At 30.2% G+C, this 17,950-nt stretch overlaps 6 protein-coding genes across 17 annotated transcripts in view; 2 read left to right on the plus strand and 4 right to left on the minus strand.

Moving 5' to 3' along the window:
• Window positions 1–4,160, minus strand: part of LOC114876025 (low-density lipoprotein receptor-like) — a 30,431-nt gene extending 26,271 nt beyond the window's left edge. For 2 of the 7 annotated variants that reach the window (XM_029187013.2, XM_029187008.2), the window contains exons 1-2: window positions 3,683–4,160; window positions 580–702 (exon numbers count right to left, since the gene is read on the minus strand). In XM_029187013.2, the coding sequence (XP_029042846.1) occupies window positions 580–702; window positions 3,683–3,776 (217 nt within the window). In that variant the 5' untranslated portion in view covers window positions 3,777–4,160. Of the gene's footprint in view, window positions 1–579; window positions 703–893; window positions 1,110–1,554; window positions 1,574–3,682 lie in introns of those variants that run through there. The other 5 variants (XM_029187017.2, XM_029187009.2, XM_029187014.2 and 2 more) reach the window with 4 other exon arrangements.
• Window positions 4,161–4,576: 416 nt separating this feature from the next.
• Window positions 4,577–6,703, minus strand: LOC114876004 (WD repeat domain-containing protein 83). The gene is made up of 6 exons (XM_029186955.2): window positions 6,620–6,703; window positions 6,041–6,148; window positions 5,841–5,949; window positions 5,497–5,740; window positions 5,197–5,423; window positions 4,577–5,119 (listed from the first exon to the last, which is right to left on the minus strand). The coding sequence occupies exons 3-6, from the start codon at window positions 5,911–5,913 to the stop codon at window positions 4,749–4,751; spliced, it is 915 nt and encodes a 304-aa protein (XP_029042788.1). The 5' UTR covers window positions 5,914–5,949; window positions 6,041–6,148; window positions 6,620–6,703; the 3' UTR covers window positions 4,577–4,748.
• LOC114876005 (josephin-2) lies at window positions 6,263–7,695 on the plus strand. Of its 3 annotated transcripts, none has more exons than XM_029186959.2 (5): window positions 6,263–6,290; window positions 6,643–6,701; window positions 6,776–6,990; window positions 7,065–7,245; window positions 7,306–7,695. In XM_029186959.2, exons 1-5 carry the CDS (start codon window positions 6,278–6,280, stop codon window positions 7,552–7,554), a joined length of 717 nt encoding a protein of 238 aa, XP_029042792.1. In that variant the 5' UTR covers window positions 6,263–6,277; the 3' UTR covers window positions 7,555–7,695. The 3 variants fall into 3 exon arrangements, with proteins under 3 accessions (XP_029042792.1, XP_029042793.1, XP_029042795.1); XM_029186960.1 differs by lacking the exon at window positions 6,263–6,290 and adding an exon at window positions 6,299–6,560; XM_029186962.1 differs by lacking the exon at window positions 6,263–6,290 and adding an exon at window positions 6,299–6,539.
• A 501-nt stretch (window positions 7,696–8,196) lies between these two features.
• On the minus strand, window positions 8,197–10,829 carry LOC114876003 (probable cytosolic Fe-S cluster assembly factor AGAP009023). 4 transcript variants are annotated; one of them, XM_029186952.2, is made up of 8 exons: window positions 10,750–10,829; window positions 10,258–10,341; window positions 10,088–10,183; window positions 9,852–10,007; window positions 9,517–9,781; window positions 9,204–9,452; window positions 8,755–9,132; window positions 8,197–8,693 (listed from the first exon to the last, which is right to left on the minus strand). In XM_029186952.2, the coding sequence occupies exons 2-8, from the start codon at window positions 10,321–10,323 to the stop codon at window positions 8,452–8,454; spliced, it is 1,452 nt and encodes a 483-aa protein (XP_029042785.1). In that variant the 5' UTR covers window positions 10,324–10,341; window positions 10,750–10,829; the 3' UTR covers window positions 8,197–8,451. The 4 variants fall into 4 exon arrangements, with proteins under 4 accessions (XP_029042785.1, XP_029042787.1, XP_029042783.1 ...); XM_029186954.2 differs by lacking the exon at window positions 10,750–10,829 and adding an exon at window positions 10,468–10,742 and having other exon boundaries at window positions 9,867–10,007; XM_029186950.2 differs by lacking the exon at window positions 10,750–10,829 and adding an exon at window positions 10,468–10,742.
• On the plus strand, window positions 10,791–11,680 carry LOC114876006 (dynein axonemal light chain 4). Its single transcript, XM_029186963.2, has 2 exons — window positions 10,791–10,953; window positions 11,215–11,680. Exons 1-2 carry the CDS (start codon window positions 10,894–10,896, stop codon window positions 11,461–11,463), a joined length of 309 nt encoding a protein of 102 aa, XP_029042796.1. The 5' UTR covers window positions 10,791–10,893; the 3' UTR covers window positions 11,464–11,680.
• Window positions 11,681–12,209: 529 nt separating this feature from the next.
• Window positions 12,210–17,947, minus strand: LOC114876002 (trafficking protein particle complex subunit 8). Its single transcript, XM_029186949.2, has 10 exons — window positions 17,525–17,947; window positions 16,994–17,435; window positions 16,672–16,917; window positions 16,112–16,606; window positions 15,481–16,000; window positions 15,235–15,420; window positions 14,425–15,165; window positions 14,194–14,356; window positions 13,056–14,127; window positions 12,210–12,979 (listed from the first exon to the last, which is right to left on the minus strand). Exons 1-10 carry the CDS (start codon window positions 17,679–17,681, stop codon window positions 12,712–12,714), a joined length of 4,290 nt encoding a protein of 1,429 aa, XP_029042782.1. The 5' UTR covers window positions 17,682–17,947; the 3' UTR covers window positions 12,210–12,711.
• Window positions 17,948–17,950: the final 3 nt, after the last annotated feature.

Below are 17,950 nucleotides of genomic sequence, written 5' to 3' on the forward strand. Positions count from 1 at the left end.
TTGTTATTAGCATCGGATATTAATTGAAGCTACGCTACGCATTTCAGATCGACGTATTACGAAAAATGTATAGTGAGCTTAATTTTGAAGATATTGATATTAAAAGTAATTTAAAACAAACTTAATGTCATTTTTTATGATTCAATATTATAAAATTTAGTATATGACTAAGAAATATGAATAATGAAATAAATATCAAATCAAATTTTATACGTTTATACGTTTATACGTTAAATATGTATGCATATTTGGGCCCCATTTCCCAATATCATTATTTTCACCGGAAAACCTACCATGCCCCATATTCTATGTATAATAAGTATGTTCAAAATCCTAATAATATTAAAATTAATTTAGAAAAAGTTAAAATAATTGCTTCTAAATTGATATCATCTTTTGAACTTAAAAAATTCCTCCTTCCCGCCATTTTCTCTAGAAAAGCCTATCGTGCTCTGAATATGCATCGTACAAATGACGATAGTATTTCATATTTCGTCCCTTTACGAAAGCTTCCGCATCGTCAACCATCGGTTCTCACAAAATTCCCCGATATATTTGAATATTCGCCTCATCGCTCACCATTACATTCCTCGGCGGTTTCATCGGAATTGTCTTCGCAGTCATCCGTTAAGTCGCAGACCCACAAGTTTGGTATACATAAACCGTTCGCACATCGAAATTGCCTTAAAGGACAAGGCATGTCTGAAATGAAATAAAGCAAACAAAATGAAATTGCTACTGCGTCAGCATGATAAATTGCCAATAAAATAATATGTAAAATAAAAAGAGACGAAAATAAAATAAAGAGGTTAGAAACGTATGTGTTCTTGATTTACTACTACGTGAACAATATTGACGTAATTGTTTTGTTTTTTTCATAATTTATAACAAACCTGTATTACACATTGTGTTTCTTTAATCTGTTTTCTGATTCAAAACGTTGAACATAACGAATGTTAATTTCGTGATTCAATTTTGCGAAGAGGATTCGATTCATTCTCATTTCGAAGGAATTAACGCGCGCACTGTTCTCTAAAGACAATTCACGATGTATGTACCAATGAACTAGTTGAAAAAACTTTGGTGGATTTTATCCAATAATTCAACTACACTTTCAATTCGCTTCCATTACTACGCCGAGCAACTCGCGGACATTCGTATTATTTAAATTCGATTACGTCACGAACGATAACGTGAAAGCATATCGAACTTGTATGTACATCCCGTTTAACATTTCCGGTGGTGGCAACGATTCAATTATACTTTTAATAGCGCTTCAACTTCACAAAAACATCAATATTTGTTATTCAATTAACGTGATTTACGTTTGAACCAATTAAACGTAAAAAACAGAAAATCGAATACTCGATAATCGATTATAGTATCGAGGATACTGGTATGTATGTACTTATTTACTATTTGTTGTCCGATTTACCTTACAGTATTTCAAATTATTGTAATTTATATAATAAAAAATATATATTTTGTTAAATAATTTGTACAAATAAAAAATATATATTTTATATATTTCCACAAGAAGCATTAAAGACTTACTCATTTGGCGCCATATTTTGATTTGCAATATTAGTTTAAAGTTCAGTTGCTCGGAGATTATATAAATCAATCTTACTGTAAAACAATTTAATGTTAATTCAATTGTTTATTAATAAAAATTTACTTTCAAAATAAAATTATTAACTGCGTAATTGATATTGCCTACAACTTCAGATGTCAATAACGCCATCTGTGTAAGATATTGAACTTATCGTATTAATCACGCGAAGTCAGTCACGTTTCGCGAACCGCGCCAGAATCTTTCTAATTTTAAAGAAAGTTTTATACGAATGCAGAAATATTAACCAGTGTTCTTCTTTATTACAAGATAAAAAAATTAAACGTGATATTTCGTTAAATAAAAGAATTTGTTATCATGAATCAATCACTCATTTATTGGTTACGAAATAGATCTTGCAAGCTAACCTTGCCGTTCAATATTAATAAGATGAGACAATGCTATCCCGTACACAGTTTGATCGCATCATTTAAATCACTATCAATATTCCAACACGCTACAAATGCACTGTAAAGGAAAAACCATCAAAGAAGCATCAGTTTCCGTCTATTTTGATATTAGACGGAAGGAAATATAAATGTATAACTGTACTTTCACTTAAATGAGTGATATGAGTAGACCGACATTTTTTACACCTTCAATTTGTCGAACTAAGTTTCCCACTCGTGTCAATTAATGTTCAAAAGGAATATAATAAAGCAAAATGAAAATCCACATACCAACACGTTGCAAAAAATTACGTTTTATATTAAAAAATCACTTTCTAATGCATATAATAAAATCTGCAAGTAGATTTCTAACGGAAAATTGTATACGTATGTATAAGTTCGTGACTCGTTAATAATATTTTCCCATTAGGTTAAATTAGCAATAATTTAACGCGTATCACTTAATATAGTATATTAATATGACCTATGACTATAACAATTCCGAAAATAACTGAATCATTAATTATGTTGACAAAAAGGGAAAACGTCGAGCCACGTTTAACTTATACCAGAGATCAGTAAGAACTGATGTGAAGTCTTGAATGAATGAAACGATTATCGATTAATCGAACGATACTCTTTCTCTTTGAATTCGCTCGTATAATCAATCACCGTTATTTACACGAATCAATTTATAACACGTAAATTTACCTTTGATTTCGAAATTAATTTACCGAAATTAATAAATACAGCAATAAATAAATAGCTTTGCAATTTTATGTTTTACATTAAATCGAGGAAAAATTATATAACTACTGAAAAATATATTCAAAATATATCGACAAATATCAATGTTGTATCTGAAACATTATAACTGTAATATTATTTACTTTATAGGGATAATAAAGATATTTATCAAGAGGATGGAATTGTTTTTTATATGTTCATTATTAAATATGATTAAATAAACATTTTCCAGAAATATGAGTTAGTTTAAATAATTAACGGGTACTAAAAGGTCATTAAAAAATGTGGTTAGATTATAAAAAGAAGCACGTGTAATCGATAATTCTATTCACGCTTTATGACATTGTTCCATACGCAATATGCCATTACTTTAAATATCAAAATCCACCCTACATAATTAGCAAGTTGATTATATTTTATTTGATAATGGAAAAATTTGAACGTGAATTTACATGTACGATACGTTGAAAATAGTAGAAAAAAATTTCAATGATGCGTAATAAACATTTCAACTTTTTTAGGTTTTCAAAAATGTCCTGGGTACCAAGTGAAAAGCATAATGTATCAAGATCTTCACGTGCTTCCATCTATCGCAGTGTTTCCCCATTTTTAGACTAACTCACTTTTCACTCTACCAGCATCCCCCTTATAGAGATCGTGGGTATTGAGCTTATACGTCAGATATCTTTTTTTTTATATATATCGGCGACTGTCCTCCTTTCCCGCGTCCTACGTCGACCGATTTGTAGGAACTTCTCATTGAAAATGTACACGAAAGATGTCGATTATATAAGCAGTATTGGCGCATGGCACATCCCATACATATTTTGTCAATCAACAATACCGTAGCTCGGGTACATTTTCAATGACAACAACACCGTTCGCATTTTTCTTTCTTCCTCTATGTAATTAATAATGAAAAGTCGTAACTTACTGTCAGTAGAGTAAGCATTAGCCGTTGTAAGAAAGCCGAATATAGTCAGCAAGTACAGGGGCAAAAGTAGCAGAAGACGACAGGTTCGCCCCATGACAACCCTCTTTCGTTGCACACCTGTCTTTTTCGTCTCTTCCACCACTTCTTTTCAACACCACCACTTACACCAAGGACTTACAAAATTACCCCTTACCCCTTTTTCTCACGATTTTTGTTTTCCAATACTGACTTTGACAGCCGGCAAACCGGAGATCGATCAACAACAACAACAATCCTCACTCACGATGCTGCTTGAACAATTATCATCAAATAGTTGATAAGAGCACGCGGTCGAACAGTCTTTGATCAGCATCGGGCGAGTCACAAATTCTCAATCATGTACATGAAAACAGGCAATAATCAAGAGTGGCTGCGTGCTCGAGGACAGAATAAAAAGTACACTCCACGAAGTGGTTGAGACTGACAGGCCCGCCCCGTGTGCAAGCACCTTCGTGTGTGTTTCACTGTATATCCCTTACTCCCTCTTTTCTTCTTCTGTCTTTTTCGTTCGTTCATATGAATTCGTTGTACTTTCTTCCTCTCGCACAGCTGTTCTATTTCTCTTTGCTGTACGAAATTATTCTACCTTTCTCTCTTTTCCGTTCCCTCTCCCGGGCGAACGCTGATGACCACTGATTCTGACGCACCGGTATCGCGCCACCTGCGCGCGCAGCTACTCCCTCTGGTTCGTCGCCATTTCCACTATTTCTTCTCCCTACTACTTTTATATTGTTGATAAGGTTACGTTATATGCGTACCCGTAACCTGCTTCTTTAACTGTATATCGTGACCCAGCTTAACATAACCCATATTGTCTTCAATAAACACACCTGTACCTATAAAATTTCGATGAAATTCTGTAGAAAATCTTTCCTTATAAAGTTTATTTTTATGTATTAAAACTTTGTACACGAACTTTTACAATTATTATAGGCATTGTGAGTTTAAACTATATTTATAAAAAATTAAACGGTTTTGTTGTAATATTATTGATTAAATACTATATACAAAAATTATAATAAAGGCATTATTCTTGTACTGAAGATACAGTACTCCACATCAATACATTTGCTCCATTAGTAGCTACAAAACAGTTTGTTTGTGGATGTACACTCAGCGATACTACAGGATGTTTTGTTGGTTTAAATCCTGAAAGTTTTGTAACTACTTTTTGAGAAACTAAATCCCATATCCATAATTTCCCATCTGCTGATCCAGAAAGAATTCGAGTATCTTGATTATCAACACTTGACTCTAAGCACAAGTTATTTGCTGCATGACCTATGAATTCTCCAAGCAATTCTCCTGAGTCTTTATCCATTAATCTGATTACAGCATCTGCACAACTGACTACTATGCATTGACCATCCCTTGTAAAACTGACACATGTCACTGCATCTATAATATTTGTAACAAATTTAATTGTCTTGAATATTGTTTATTATAACGAATATCTCACTCGCTAATAATCTCACCTCCCATATAATCTGCATTCATTTCACCTATACGAATATCATATCTACGTATTTTACCGTCAAACGAAGATGTCAAAATTTCATGGTCTGAAACTCTAACACTGGAGATGGAATCTTTGGCTTCGTTTAAACACTGTACTGGTTCTAGTACCCTAGAACGTACATCCCATAACATAACTGAATTATCCCTTGATCCAGAAACAATTAAAGAAGACTCCTCATTAAATCTATCATCAAAAGAAAGGTGTGTTTATAGTATAAATATATCATTATTATTTACTTCCATCTTTGTACATATACCTTACTGCATTAACTGGACCTGCATGACCTCTTAAACGACGAACCGGTGTTCCAGTTGATACATCCCAAAGAATAACTGATTTATCCAAACCGCAAGAAACAATTTGACTACTGTCACATGATGCACAAGCATCCATTACTTCATCACCATGACCACCATATATTTTTAAAGCTACACCTCTGTGTGGATTCCATAATTTTAATTTTCTGTCTGATCCACAGGTTAAACAGTAAGCTCCATCAACTAAAACATCACCATATTTAGATAAATAATATTTTTAAATAGAAAGGTTGATATTAGACCTATAAATATTATAAAATGAATGTTAAAGGTGCCTACATACCGGTAAATCTTACAGCTCTCACAGCTCCTTGTTTACAATCTATCTCTCTTATAAATTTGTATTCAATTAACATTTTACCCACAATTAAACTATGCCATTAAAGAATACTCTGAAAATAAGAATAAGTGATAACTTTCAATTCTGTTAACAATTTAATTTTCTTGTAACGAATTTATAACAATTTTTCAAACCTTACTTACTCCATTTATATACTTCAAAGTGCATTCCAGTGCATTCATTGTGAATTTTACAGGTTGACCAATATTAATATGGTAGTAAATTTGTATATAACACTTTTTTTTCTTGACCTAAAATATAAATTGTAAAGATTAGAAAATGTTCCAAATAATATAATTTGATTTTACAGTTCAAGGAATGGTGGGTTTACATGCGCGTCTTTTTTGTGTTTTACTATCATTGAATATTCGTATTTACGAATGCAAAAAAAATGTATGTAAACTTCCTTCAAGATATCTAAGTTATGAATGAACGTATTATAGATAACACGTATTACATATATGAAAGCAATATCTGTATATATAATAGTAATTTTTGTTGATTTTTCACGAAATTACATTGTATTGTAAAGTGACAGTATTTATTATCAGTGAAGTTTGTATCTTATTTCTTGTTTAATACAATTTTACATTGATTCAAGTAAATAAGTGATTATATTTGCAAAGATATTAGATAGTTGAGGTTAATACATCCTAAATTAAAGTAAAATTTTGAAATTTTTATAAACAGCACAAATGATTAATTAATAAAATTTGTAATACAGTATGTAATAAAAATTATGTAGATAAAATGGTTGCAAACACATCAGATGATATGCCTGGATCCATATACCATGAGAAACAAGTAATTTACTAAATATTTTATGCTTGTATATACTGTATGATTATAGTGTGATGACATAAGTTTTATTTTTATAGGTGAAAGAACTTTGTGCATTACACGCATTAAATAATTTATTTCAAGAGAGAGGTTTCAACAAACAAAAATTAGATCAAATTTGTTATAGTTTAAGTCCAGATGTATGGATTAATCCACACAAATCATTGTTAGGACTTGGTAATTATGATATTAATGTTATTATGGCAGCATTACAGCAGAAAGGACGCGAAGCAGTGTGGTTTGACAAACGGAGGTTTGTAAAATACATTAGTAATCATAAGAGGAATGTTGAAAAGGATTTTGTTTGTATGAATGTAAAATTTTCAGAGATCCCAAATGTCTGTGTTTAGATAATATTGAAGGTTTCATATTAAATGTACCAACAAAATATAAATTAGGATTTGTATTACTTCCTTTGAAAAGACGTCATTGGATTGCCCTGAAGAAAATTCATGGTGCCTTTTATAATCTTGATTCAAAACTTGATTCCCCACAGCTTATAGGAAAGGTTAGTTGATTTGTTTCTAATATTTCAGTATCTTTTTATTGACAAATAATGTATTCTTAGGAGAATGATTTACTTACATACCTAAAGGACCAGATAGACAGTAAAGAGAAGGAATTGTTTCTGGTTGTATCAAGAGAAATAGATAGCAGTCAAGGATGGTTAATAAATACCTGTACAAATAAAGAAAGTGTTAATACTGATCATAATTCAGTTACATATATTGAGGATAATTGTACAGATTTAACAAAAATGGAATCAAAAGAATTGAATGAAAATGAAAAATTTATAGATAACAAAAACTCTAGGTAATTAAAGGTTCTAAGTCAACAACTCAATGTTTCAGGCCAAAATAAATTTTAAATTGAGATGACAATAGTTCATTAATAAACAAGTTTAGAAAATTGAAATAAAAAAAAGTTAACACAGTATATGAATTTCTTTAAATAAGAAGAAAACAATATAATCATTTTTATATTATGTTTAGAATTTTATATTGTTTTTAACAATTAAAAGAATTTTAACACATTTAAAAATAAATAACAGGTTGTTAATTATTAATTTACAATTTGTATCATAATCAATGTTATTAATTCAAAAAGTAATATATACTTCAAGAGTACTATTTATATAAGTAAATTAAACATAATTTTATTATTTTAACAAAAGTTACATTCACATTGTTTTCTCTTCGGTCTACATTTTCTGACATTGCTTCACCAGTATTATTCAAAATATAAATAAGTTTATTTTATAAAATATATTGATTTAATAAATGTATATTATGGTGTATTTAACTATAGCTCGTCAAATGTGTAATAATACTCTGTACAAAATATTATTGCACTATTAGAGGAAAAGATGCAAAATAACATATTCTATTCTCTTTTAGTATTTGTTCTAGTCACCTTAGATTATTTAATTAAATGATATTAATAACAGTAAAAGACAATCTTTTGTACTTTTAGCACAATATATTGCTATGTAAATGTGATATAAAACAATTGGTATACATTATATGTAATTTTTTACATTTACTCTACATTTTAGCATTATAAGTACTTCATCAATTTAGTTATAAGATTATTATTTTGTAATAAGATTCCCGTTATGTTTGTTAAATCATATATTTCAGTTTTGTGGTAAAGTTATTTCCAACAAATTTATTGTTTAAATAAATATTCACAATGTTTAATAATTAATCATTTATTACCACTTTATAGTAAGAGCTGTATTTATCTTTTTTATTTCATGATATTGCGTATGGAAATATGCTAAACCTTTGTCTGTGCATTCTCCTCCTAACCAATTTCTGTATAGATTCTGAACCGCTTTGTTCTTTTCAGGATCACTTTTAGGAAGTTCATGATATCTAGATTCTAACTGTAATGCTAATTCACGTGGTTGAATATTGTTTACAGGTCTAATTTGTGCTCCTCCATTTAGACATCCTAAATTAAAACATATAGTTAGTATGTACCATTTTAATTATATTTTTCAAATGAAACTTACCACAAGGACATGCCATAACTTCGACATAATCATATGAACATTTTCCTCTTTTTAATTTTTGCACAAGATTTTGTATATTTCTAAACCCATTAACAACGGCAAATCTTAATAATATCTGACCATCCTTTTGAAAAATGGCCTCTTGAAAATCAGGATTTCTGAGACTTTTAAATTCAGCTGTAACATCTGTTTCATCAAATAGATGTTTTACAGCATAATGGAAGATAAAATCAGCATAACCACCAGATCCTGAACCACTATGACCGCATAAATTGCTTTCCAAATTTTCCATTTCTACCCCAAAAGGCTTTTGAACTTTATTTTCCTTTACTTCACTTAATGTCACATTATATTCATTAAACATTTGTTCTAGTTCAACTAATAGGAAAAGGTAAATATTAATATACATATATATATATATATATATTTGTAAAATTTGAAATGCATACTTGGTGTTATAACACAATCTACATCTCTAGAATTTCTTTCAGAGTTGTAAAAATCTTCTCTAGATGCCTCTAATTTTTTGTCATAACAAGGCATAAGAGTTACATGATACACTTGTTCTGGTGCAAGACCCTTGGTTTCAGCCAAATGATATTTGACTAATGATCCCATAATTTGTTGAGGGGACTTTGTTACACTAATATATGGAAGTATAAAATTGCCATGAGTTTTTTCGGCATAGCACACCCATCCTACATGACAAAAAGCATTATGTATTTTTTATATCAAATAAAAATAAAATATATTTTTTTATACCTGGACAAGAAGAAGATAACATTGGTAATTGATTTGGTGCACCACCTTTATCTACTTTGTAACGTTCTACAAATTCTTTAGCAGACTCTAATAGAGCAAAATCATCAGCTACAGTCATATCTAAAACTGAATCGGCTCCTAATTCATAAAAGTAGCCAACAAGTTTATTTAATGTTTCTTCTGAATTAAGACCGTAACGTTTTGCTACAGACAATACTGCTTGCACAGAAAGACTAACTACTATAAATTTGGTACCATCTCCACTCTGAAAAATAAAGCAATATTATGTGTTATGTATTGTACAATATTAGCAATTGGATGAGAATAACTATTACTTGACACTGAGATACTTTTTCTTTAAATACTCTCATCAGTTCTTCCTGGCTTTGTTGTGTAACTAACACGCTTTCTGCAGATGTAATGCAACCACTACAAGCTAAACAATCAGCAAGTGTGATTTCCACCTTCTGCAGTTTTTCAGATTGCCCAATCTAATCATTCAAAGAAATAAACAATTGTAAAACAATGTATAAAAAATAAATACATGTATATATATAATTGGATATTATACTTCATTTAATATCGATGGTACTCCATCTTCTTCAATTTTTATTTTTGCACCACTTCTTCTTTTTGATGCTTGAATTTCTATAGGTTTTATGCATTCCTTCAAACAAAAAATAACATACAACAAATAATAAATAATTATTATTAAAAAAAATGAAAAAATATTGAAAATACTTGTGAAGGTGTAATAAAATCATCCAAATTTGTTATTTGTAATGCTCCACTGAATCGTGATGTCATTTTCTCTACAGAGAATACCTGAAAATAATTTCAAAAATTATATTGTTAAATTATTTACTAATAAAATTATTGATGTAATAAATATGTTACGACAAACAATAATTATATACAAATGCTATCTTAAGATTTGAAACTTAACCTTACTTTTAAGTTCCAAATAACAGGAAGTACAATTTATTTATTCAAATGCAAAGTGTATGAAAACAAAAAACATTTAAAACAATTTATTTATTATTAAAGTGGTATAAATTAAAATTTATATCTTAACAATGAAATATTCTTTATCATTGTATATAATAGATATGTATTAAATAATTCAATTAAACAATGTTTATTTAATTACTACAAATCACAGATACATGTTAGAATGTTTTTAATACAGCATAAAATTATAACATGATTTTCCAATTGTATTTTATCCCTTACATTACATCAGAAATTGAGAACCTCTGTCTTAAGGGTTCAGGGAGTTCAGGGGTAAGCGTGCGCCTGGAAGATGACAATTCTACCTTCTTCCAAACACGAATAGTGATATTTGGATACGATTTTTATGAAGTTTTAATTATAAGAATGACTGAAGTGAAGAAAGATGATGTCGTTAAGATTTTACACACGTATCCCCTTTGCAGAGTGAGTAAAATTTATTATACATCTATTCTATTTAAAAGTATATATTAAAGAAATACAATCAATTCCTTTTATCAGTATCTAATCAATAGAAGTCAAGGCGCAAAACAGTGTTCTCATATATACAATGTAACTTTAAAAATGTATTACTGCACATTACAATTATTTCGGTGCTAAAACAATATATACATATATTTTTAATACTATTTATTTTAAAATTTACGGCAATGTTTGTTCGAACGTTATCTTCATCTTCTGTTGCAGAAATGTGATATGTCAGATGAAATGAAACAAGAAGCAATGGAATTGTGTGTTACTGCGGCAGAAAAATATGCCGATAATTATGAAAGTGTTTCTAGGATGATTAAAGAGACCATGGATAAAAGATTCGGCGCGTCTTGGCATACAGTTGTAGGCGAGGGATATGGATTTGAAATAACTTATCAGCTGAAACACCTTCTATACATGTACTGTGCCGGAAATCTAGCAATATGTATATGGAAATCAGCTTAGCATAATTGACAAAGATTCGAACATACTAAAACGCAAACAGATGTACAAATAATTTACATAAAGATCAATTTTTATTTTAAGCAATGACAAACGCTATGAAATCGTACAAATAAAATGACTAAATTGTAAATTAGTATATTTACAAATACTAAGCATGACCAAAGAAATATAAATAAAAAACGTTCAAATTTATAAAACAAACTTTCAATAATAAATTACAAAGAAATAGAAAAGAAATATTTATATTTTTTATATATAAAAGAATATTATTTATAAATATTAATTTTAATTTGATAGAAGGTTAATATTCGTGACGCGTTCGTGAGTTTTTATCTTTATTAATTGATATTATAATTTAGTTGAAACTCGTGCCATTTAAACTCGTAATATTATACTTATACAAATTTACGTATAATTTGTATTTTTATTTAATTATATAAAAATGTTTAATTGTAATTGTTATATAATGTTATATGTATAAAATATATATTATTATGTATGTACAAGTAACATTATCAAATATGTATATACGATACATATCCTTTGAAATCAGATAACTAAATTTGAATATTTCTTAATGGTTCTGGAAGTGCTGCTTTACAATATTTTTTTGTTAATCCTTTGAATATGGACTTATACTACTTGAGTGTCTTGTTTGAATATCTCTTTTATACTAAATTCTATTACTAGCATACAGAAATATCCACATATTGTACAGCTTTATGGTATAATAATTTTATAATATAATTGTTTGACTAAACATTTATTTTTATATTTAGTTACACTATTATTTTACTCTTACTGTTTACAGCACTCTGTGACTACACGTTCATAGATTTTTTTATTTTCACTTGAAAGATGTGAAAACGTATCTTTTCCTTCAAAACATATGACACAATTTCTTGAATATAATTTGGAAATTTACTTAGGAGATCATAATTCAGTACATTTTTATATAAGAACTTTAACAGATGAATTTATAAAAAAAAAAAGTATATTACTCCATCTGAAATAGCTATTATAGAATATAATGTAACATAATAATCTGCTTATATGTATTATAAGGTATCTACAAAAATTAAATAATGTGATGTATATTAAATAATACATATACTTTTATCAAGATGTGATAGCAATAGACTGATAAATATTAAATATTTACATAGCATTAAGGAATGATTTTAAATTAAATTTGTTACCTAATAATAATAATAATAATAACAATTACAATACCTTCATAATTTTTAATTATTTACTATCACCGTTAACAATACATATACTTTCCATTTTCCATTTCTGTAAGACGAATTCTTTAGTATTTACAACTCTTACAGAAACTTCTACGCGTGCTGCTAAATCGTATGTACCAGGGGATGGAAGTACTGCTTGTAATTTTATAATATTACTAGCAAGTGGTTCTATGTGAGAACAAATTGACGAATGACAAGCATATCTGTAGTACGTAGAAGCTTGTGGAGAATAAAGTTGTGATTTTACCCTTGGAAGATTGTTTTTACTGAAACAAAAAGTAAACGTAATCAATATAAATAATTAAGTAACTAATTTTTAGTACACTTAATTGATGTTATTACCTGGTAGTTCCTATTGTACTGACTTTAATATCAATTTGTGACTCCGAATGATTTTGTATATACATTATTACTGGAACAAAGCACAATTGACTTTTATTGAAATTATGTGTGATTTGTCTAGCATGACTGAAAGAAAAGGAAATGATATTCTTCAAGAATTCTGTTTCTAATTGTTGATCTTTGAGTGTAACGGCCATATAATCGAGTATATTCTTATCTGGACCAAATATCTTTAAACGTCCACCATATTCGTTTGTTTCAACTTGAATCTCCTTTGGATGTTTGTAAGTTTTATCCAAATACTCTATAGCAAGATGATGTTGACCAATTGCTTGTCTAGTAATAATCCCACCTTCAATTATCTTTGCTCGCCATTTGAGGATTAAAGTGGAATTTAATGTCATGGTAACAGATAAAGGCGATTGCTCCACATTTTGGGGCAAACGCTGAGATTGCTGTTGCATCTCGGTTAAATTTTCATTTATATCTAATGACGGAATATCTCTCCTTTGTATGAAACTAATATATGGATAGTTCCCATTTGACTCCATGGAATCATTTTTCTGAGTTAAAGATACTTCAGAAAATTTCAATTCCCCTTCATTCTTTTTTCTTAACTTAAGCATTAAATGAAACATTTCCTGAGGCTGTATCTTAATATCTGTTGACAAAACAGATGAACTGAATACGGACCACGTAACACTTTGAAACAATACTTTGGATAATAGAATTTCATTCATAACAGGATCATGAACTTGATTCGCATTTTTAATGCACACTATTAAATTTAACGTAGGTGAGACATCTTTCAATAATATACTTCTCGAGGTAATTGCGCTGATCTGTATAGAATCTAAAACTGTGAAATGCCAGCTGTGTCTACAAACTCGATGCTTGATTATGCTTTTCGAATCAATATTTTCGTAGTAAAAAAGTAAATCTAAACGATGATTTCCTTTTTCATCGGGTGCTCTAATCCACAATGGTATTGTATGAGTTTCTCCAACATTTAATACATCAGATGATAATGGGACTTTAATTACAAGTCTATTACTTCTTTTTACCGTATGTTCTGAAATAATAAATAAATTACTAATATAACGTTGCTTTCGTTGATTATATATTTAAAAATATATACCTTCTTGAGTATTAATATATTCGTCTCCTAGTGAAATAAGTTTGGCATCTGTGGATGCTACATAAACATTAGTCAGTGATGCATTACCCACATTTTTTAATGTAACTTCTAATTTCTGAATTTCACCACACAACATTTCTGAATTTAATTTATTGAAGTAGATCTATAAGAAAATTGATATTTATTGCAATGTAAAATATCAAATATTTCATATGTAGTTATATTAAATACCTGCATGAAAGGTGCCTTTTCAATAACATTTATTTCTAATCTATAATCAACTCCATACATATTTGTATCAGGTTTCTCTTTAACATTCTTTAATTTAGGACCTCTAATTTCAAACAATCTTTTTCCATTAATCGCAATCGTTGGATTAACAACCGGTGGATCAATTACATGCGTCGGATTAGATAAATTATAGCTTAAACCTAATACTTTTAATTTTCCTACTGTTTTTGGTATCAGACACAATGTAATGTTTTGTTTACAAGCTGGTTGTAAAATAATTTTCTCGATTACTTGTGTTTCCACCGGCTTAAAATCTTCTGTAGATTTTATTTCATTTGTAGTTTGTTTATTGCCGCAAGTAAATGACCATAATAAGGTCATATTAGATAATGGCAACGGTATATGTAATGGATTATACAATTCAATAGAAAAATGCACTGGTTCGTCTACAACAGAATTCGGTTTGACAGTGTTATTACTTGCTTTAGAATATAATGCAACCGTTGGTTTAAATATCATAGGAGGAGATCCCTGAGCTTCTGTTATTAACATCTCTTCCATTTTCGACCATCTCACATCGTCACATTCTTCATTATCAAATGAAACGTGACTTGCTGGAATATTATTTTCATATGATTTGGCTAAAGGACCATACAATACTTTAATATTATTACTATCTATTAGTGGTAAAGGCAAGATAGGAAGCTCTTCATGATTTGACAAACCTTCCTGCAATAGTAACTGCAATATACAAATTATGGTTAATATAACAAAATATTAAATAAAGGATTGTGCGCTATTTATACTTACATTATGGATATGTAAAAATTCACGTAAAAATGCAGCTTGTTGTATAGCTGGTTGTTTGCTATAAGCATTCAATAATTTTTCAAATGCTTTAACTGCTTCATTGACTTGTTTTAAGGACGCAGCTTGTCTGCCAATGGTGAAGTGTATGTGATCTTCAGCTAATGACCAACCTCTTCCATTATATACCTAATGATAGATATTTGAATAATAACAAGTAATATTTTAATGATAATTGATTAGGAGTACCTGGTATGCTTGTTGGTAACATCTTAACGAATGCTTTCTTTGACCTGCTTTTGAGAATCTATGACCAGCAAGGACAGCATGAAACGCGTACTTGCGCATCATTTTCGGCCCGACAAAACAATAGGCGGCTTGTTCTAATAGCAATGCCGAACGCAAATCTGAATCTTCGCTAGTCATGCGAATTAACTGTTTTGCAGCCTCTCCGTACAAACTTCTACCTTTCAAGCATTCCGCACTGAGAAGCGTTGCTCTTGTTGCAAACTGAGGCATTTTGCAACTATTTGAATAAGTTAGTATTGCATCGTCCATATATTCAATAGTTTTTCTATTTGTTTCACCTTGCATAAACGCACTCAAAGCAGCCATTTCAAGAGCACCTGCATAATAAAGCCAAGCTTGATCTGCTGCAAAGTCTCTCTTTGCACTGTGGTACGCTTGGTAAGCAAGCGAATAGTGACCAAACATGAAACACAAGTCACCTAAGCGACGCAACTGTAATTCTGGAGATTCTGTTGTATAACTGAAATCCAAAGAAGCTGGAACTTTATATATTTATATATGCTATGTATAACTTTGTTTTTTTAAGTTGTTATTACACGGTAGAAAGGTACGTAAATATTATTACACATACATTACAGCATTCGATGGAGTAGGTCCTGGTATTCCAGGTTTATTCGTTCCGAACCATCGTCTCGTTGCACTAAAAAGAGATCTACTAACACCTTTCTTATTTGAAATAACATCGTTCAATAAACCAATCTGCTTTTCCACGTAAGGTAACAAACTTTTCAAACAAAATTCAGTTATTAGTGCTCTTAGTCTTTCAAGATCTTGCGTGGATAATCTAACACCGTGCTGCGTTATTAAATAACTAGGAGAGTCTGCCCATACATTTACATTTATCGGCGTATTACTAACTGTTTGTCCTTTCATATATACAAGAGAAGTTTGCGACTTGTCAACTGTTGGACTTAAAGGATGCATCGTTACAGACACAGCTTCTTGTCCAACTTCCAAGTGCGTAGTCGCCGAGTCAGATACCTCAGAAGAAAAACTAATGGTATCATTTGCATCTGGAGAAACCAATACAGAATTCTGTGGAGCTATCGGGGTTCCAGCCTGGCTTCTAAAATATTAAATATACTTTAGAATGTATTTTACACAATTTTAAGAAATATTATTAAAACATACTTGTCGGTATCTGTCGTTACTTCATTTGGCATTGAAGAAACACCGCTAGTGTCTGCAGGGGTTCGAGGGGAACTATTCTGTTCGCTACTTCCAGATATTTCTGAGTGTTTTATTAAAAACTGACTCCAAGGATCTGGTAACTGAGTATTGTCGTCGATTTGACCTGGTGGTCTCGAATTCATTTGTAGTAGAAAACAATTATTAGCACCATAAATGTTTTTCATTTCTATATACACTGCTTCAGCTCTACAAAAATTACAATTAATTAATTTAAACTTGCAGAATTAATTACATAGAAAATGAAGGAGATGAAAGTAAATACTTATTCTTATCATCCTGTAAAGTATCATGTACCAAGATATAATATCTAAGCGTATTATTGTTAAACCATTTTGGTAATTTTCCAGGTATACTTTGATGTAACTGTGCACCCATATTTTGTATCTTTTCCAGAGGATTATCTTCTGCTGTAGAAACAACTATCATACAAGCAAGAAAGTGTTTAGTAAATTCATGATCCGATGGAAATTGCACGCTCAAAAACATTTCTCTCCATGCTTCGAACCATGGAACTGAGACAGGAATATCAAGATCTGTTGTTCCAATTCGAACAGTAGTTGTGTGTTCGCATGTGGTTGAACTAACCGCTTCGTTCAACATTTTTCTAGCAATACTTGGTTCAGGAGGGTGCGCATTAACATCTTGTATAAAAAGACGGAGATTTCTAACGCTTATTGTATTTCCTTGCGGATCTTTAAAATGACCTATGAAAACGAGAAATAAAAACTGATTGTATTGCGTACGTATATTTATTGTATGTTACATTATTATACATTGTATATGAGATTCTTACCTTCAGTATTTAATTTGCAAAACGGTTGCAAAAGTTCAACGAATGATAAATTATTTTTCTGGCATACAGCATCCGCTAAGGGTGAACACACCGCAGCAATTTGGGGTGAAAATGCGTTACTTATAAATTCACGGGGGGTTAATTTACATTGAGCCATGATTATTACTACTAATTCTACAGGTAACCAAGCTTACGCATGTACTAATCAGTTTATATATACTTTTATATATACATATATTACACGACTATTATCATTTTGAGCACTACATTACTGTCGTTTATTATCTTAATAGTTGACAGAAGTGAAACGTTTAATACATTGAGAAGATGTAGTAAACATCTCTACAGAACAGCTGTTTTTGAGAATATTTACCCATAAAGGGTATAAATATGGAGATGACATACAGGTACCGTGGTATCAACCGG

This window comes from Osmia bicornis, chromosome 15 (genome assembly GCF_907164935.1).
Source record: "Osmia bicornis bicornis chromosome 15, iOsmBic2.1, whole genome shotgun sequence".
Lineage (NCBI taxonomy): Eukaryota > Metazoa > Arthropoda > Insecta > Hymenoptera > Megachilidae > Osmia > Osmia bicornis.

Bases quoted from the DNA above. Each gene is read 5' to 3' on its own strand.
- LOC114876002 (XM_029186949.2), bottom strand. From the start codon at position 17,681: ATGGCTCAATGTAAATTAACCCCCCGTGAATTTATAAGTAACGCATTT. The intron at 16,607-16,671 runs GTATGTTTTAAT...TTAATATTTTAG, and splicing joins GTAACGACAGATACCGACAA to AAGCCAGGCTGGAACCCCGA. The intron at 16,001-16,111 runs GTATGTGTAATA...TTTGGATTTCAG, and splicing joins ACTCCATCGAATGCTGTAAT to TTATACAACAGAATCTCCAG.
- LOC114876006 (XM_029186963.2), top strand. From the start codon at position 10,894: ATGACTGAAGTGAAGAAAGATGATGTCGTTAAGATTTTACACACGTAT. The intron at 10,954-11,214 runs GTGAGTAAAATT...CTTCTGTTGCAG, and splicing joins ACACGTATCCCCTTTGCAGA to AAATGTGATATGTCAGATGA.
- LOC114876005 (XM_029186959.2), top strand. The intron at 6,702-6,775 runs GTAATTTACTAA...TTATTTTTATAG, and splicing joins CCATATACCATGAGAAACAA to GTGAAAGAACTTTGTGCATT. The intron at 6,991-7,064 runs GTTTGTAAAATA...TAAAATTTTCAG, and splicing joins GTGTGGTTTGACAAACGGAG to AGATCCCAAATGTCTGTGTT.
- LOC114876003 (XM_029186952.2), bottom strand. From the start codon at position 10,323: ATGACATCACGATTCAGTGGAGCATTACAAATAACAAATTTGGATGAT. The intron at 10,008-10,087 runs GTATAATATCCA...TTGAATGATTAG, and splicing joins TACCATCGATATTAAATGAA to ATTGGGCAATCTGAAAAACT. The intron at 9,133-9,203 runs GTATGCATTTCA...TTTTCCTATTAG, and splicing joins AGATTGTGTTATAACACCAA to TTGAACTAGAACAAATGTTT.
- LOC114876004 (XM_029186955.2), bottom strand. From the start codon at position 5,913: ATGTTAATTGAATACAAATTTATAAGAGAGATAGATTGTAAACAAGGA. The intron at 5,741-5,840 runs GTATGTAGGCAC...GTGATGTTTTAG, and splicing joins GAGAGCTGTAAGATTTACCG to TTGATGGAGCTTACTGTTTA. The intron at 5,424-5,496 runs GTATATGTACAA...TTTTGATGATAG, and splicing joins GGTCCAGTTAATGCAGTAAG to ATTTAATGAGGAGTCTTCTT.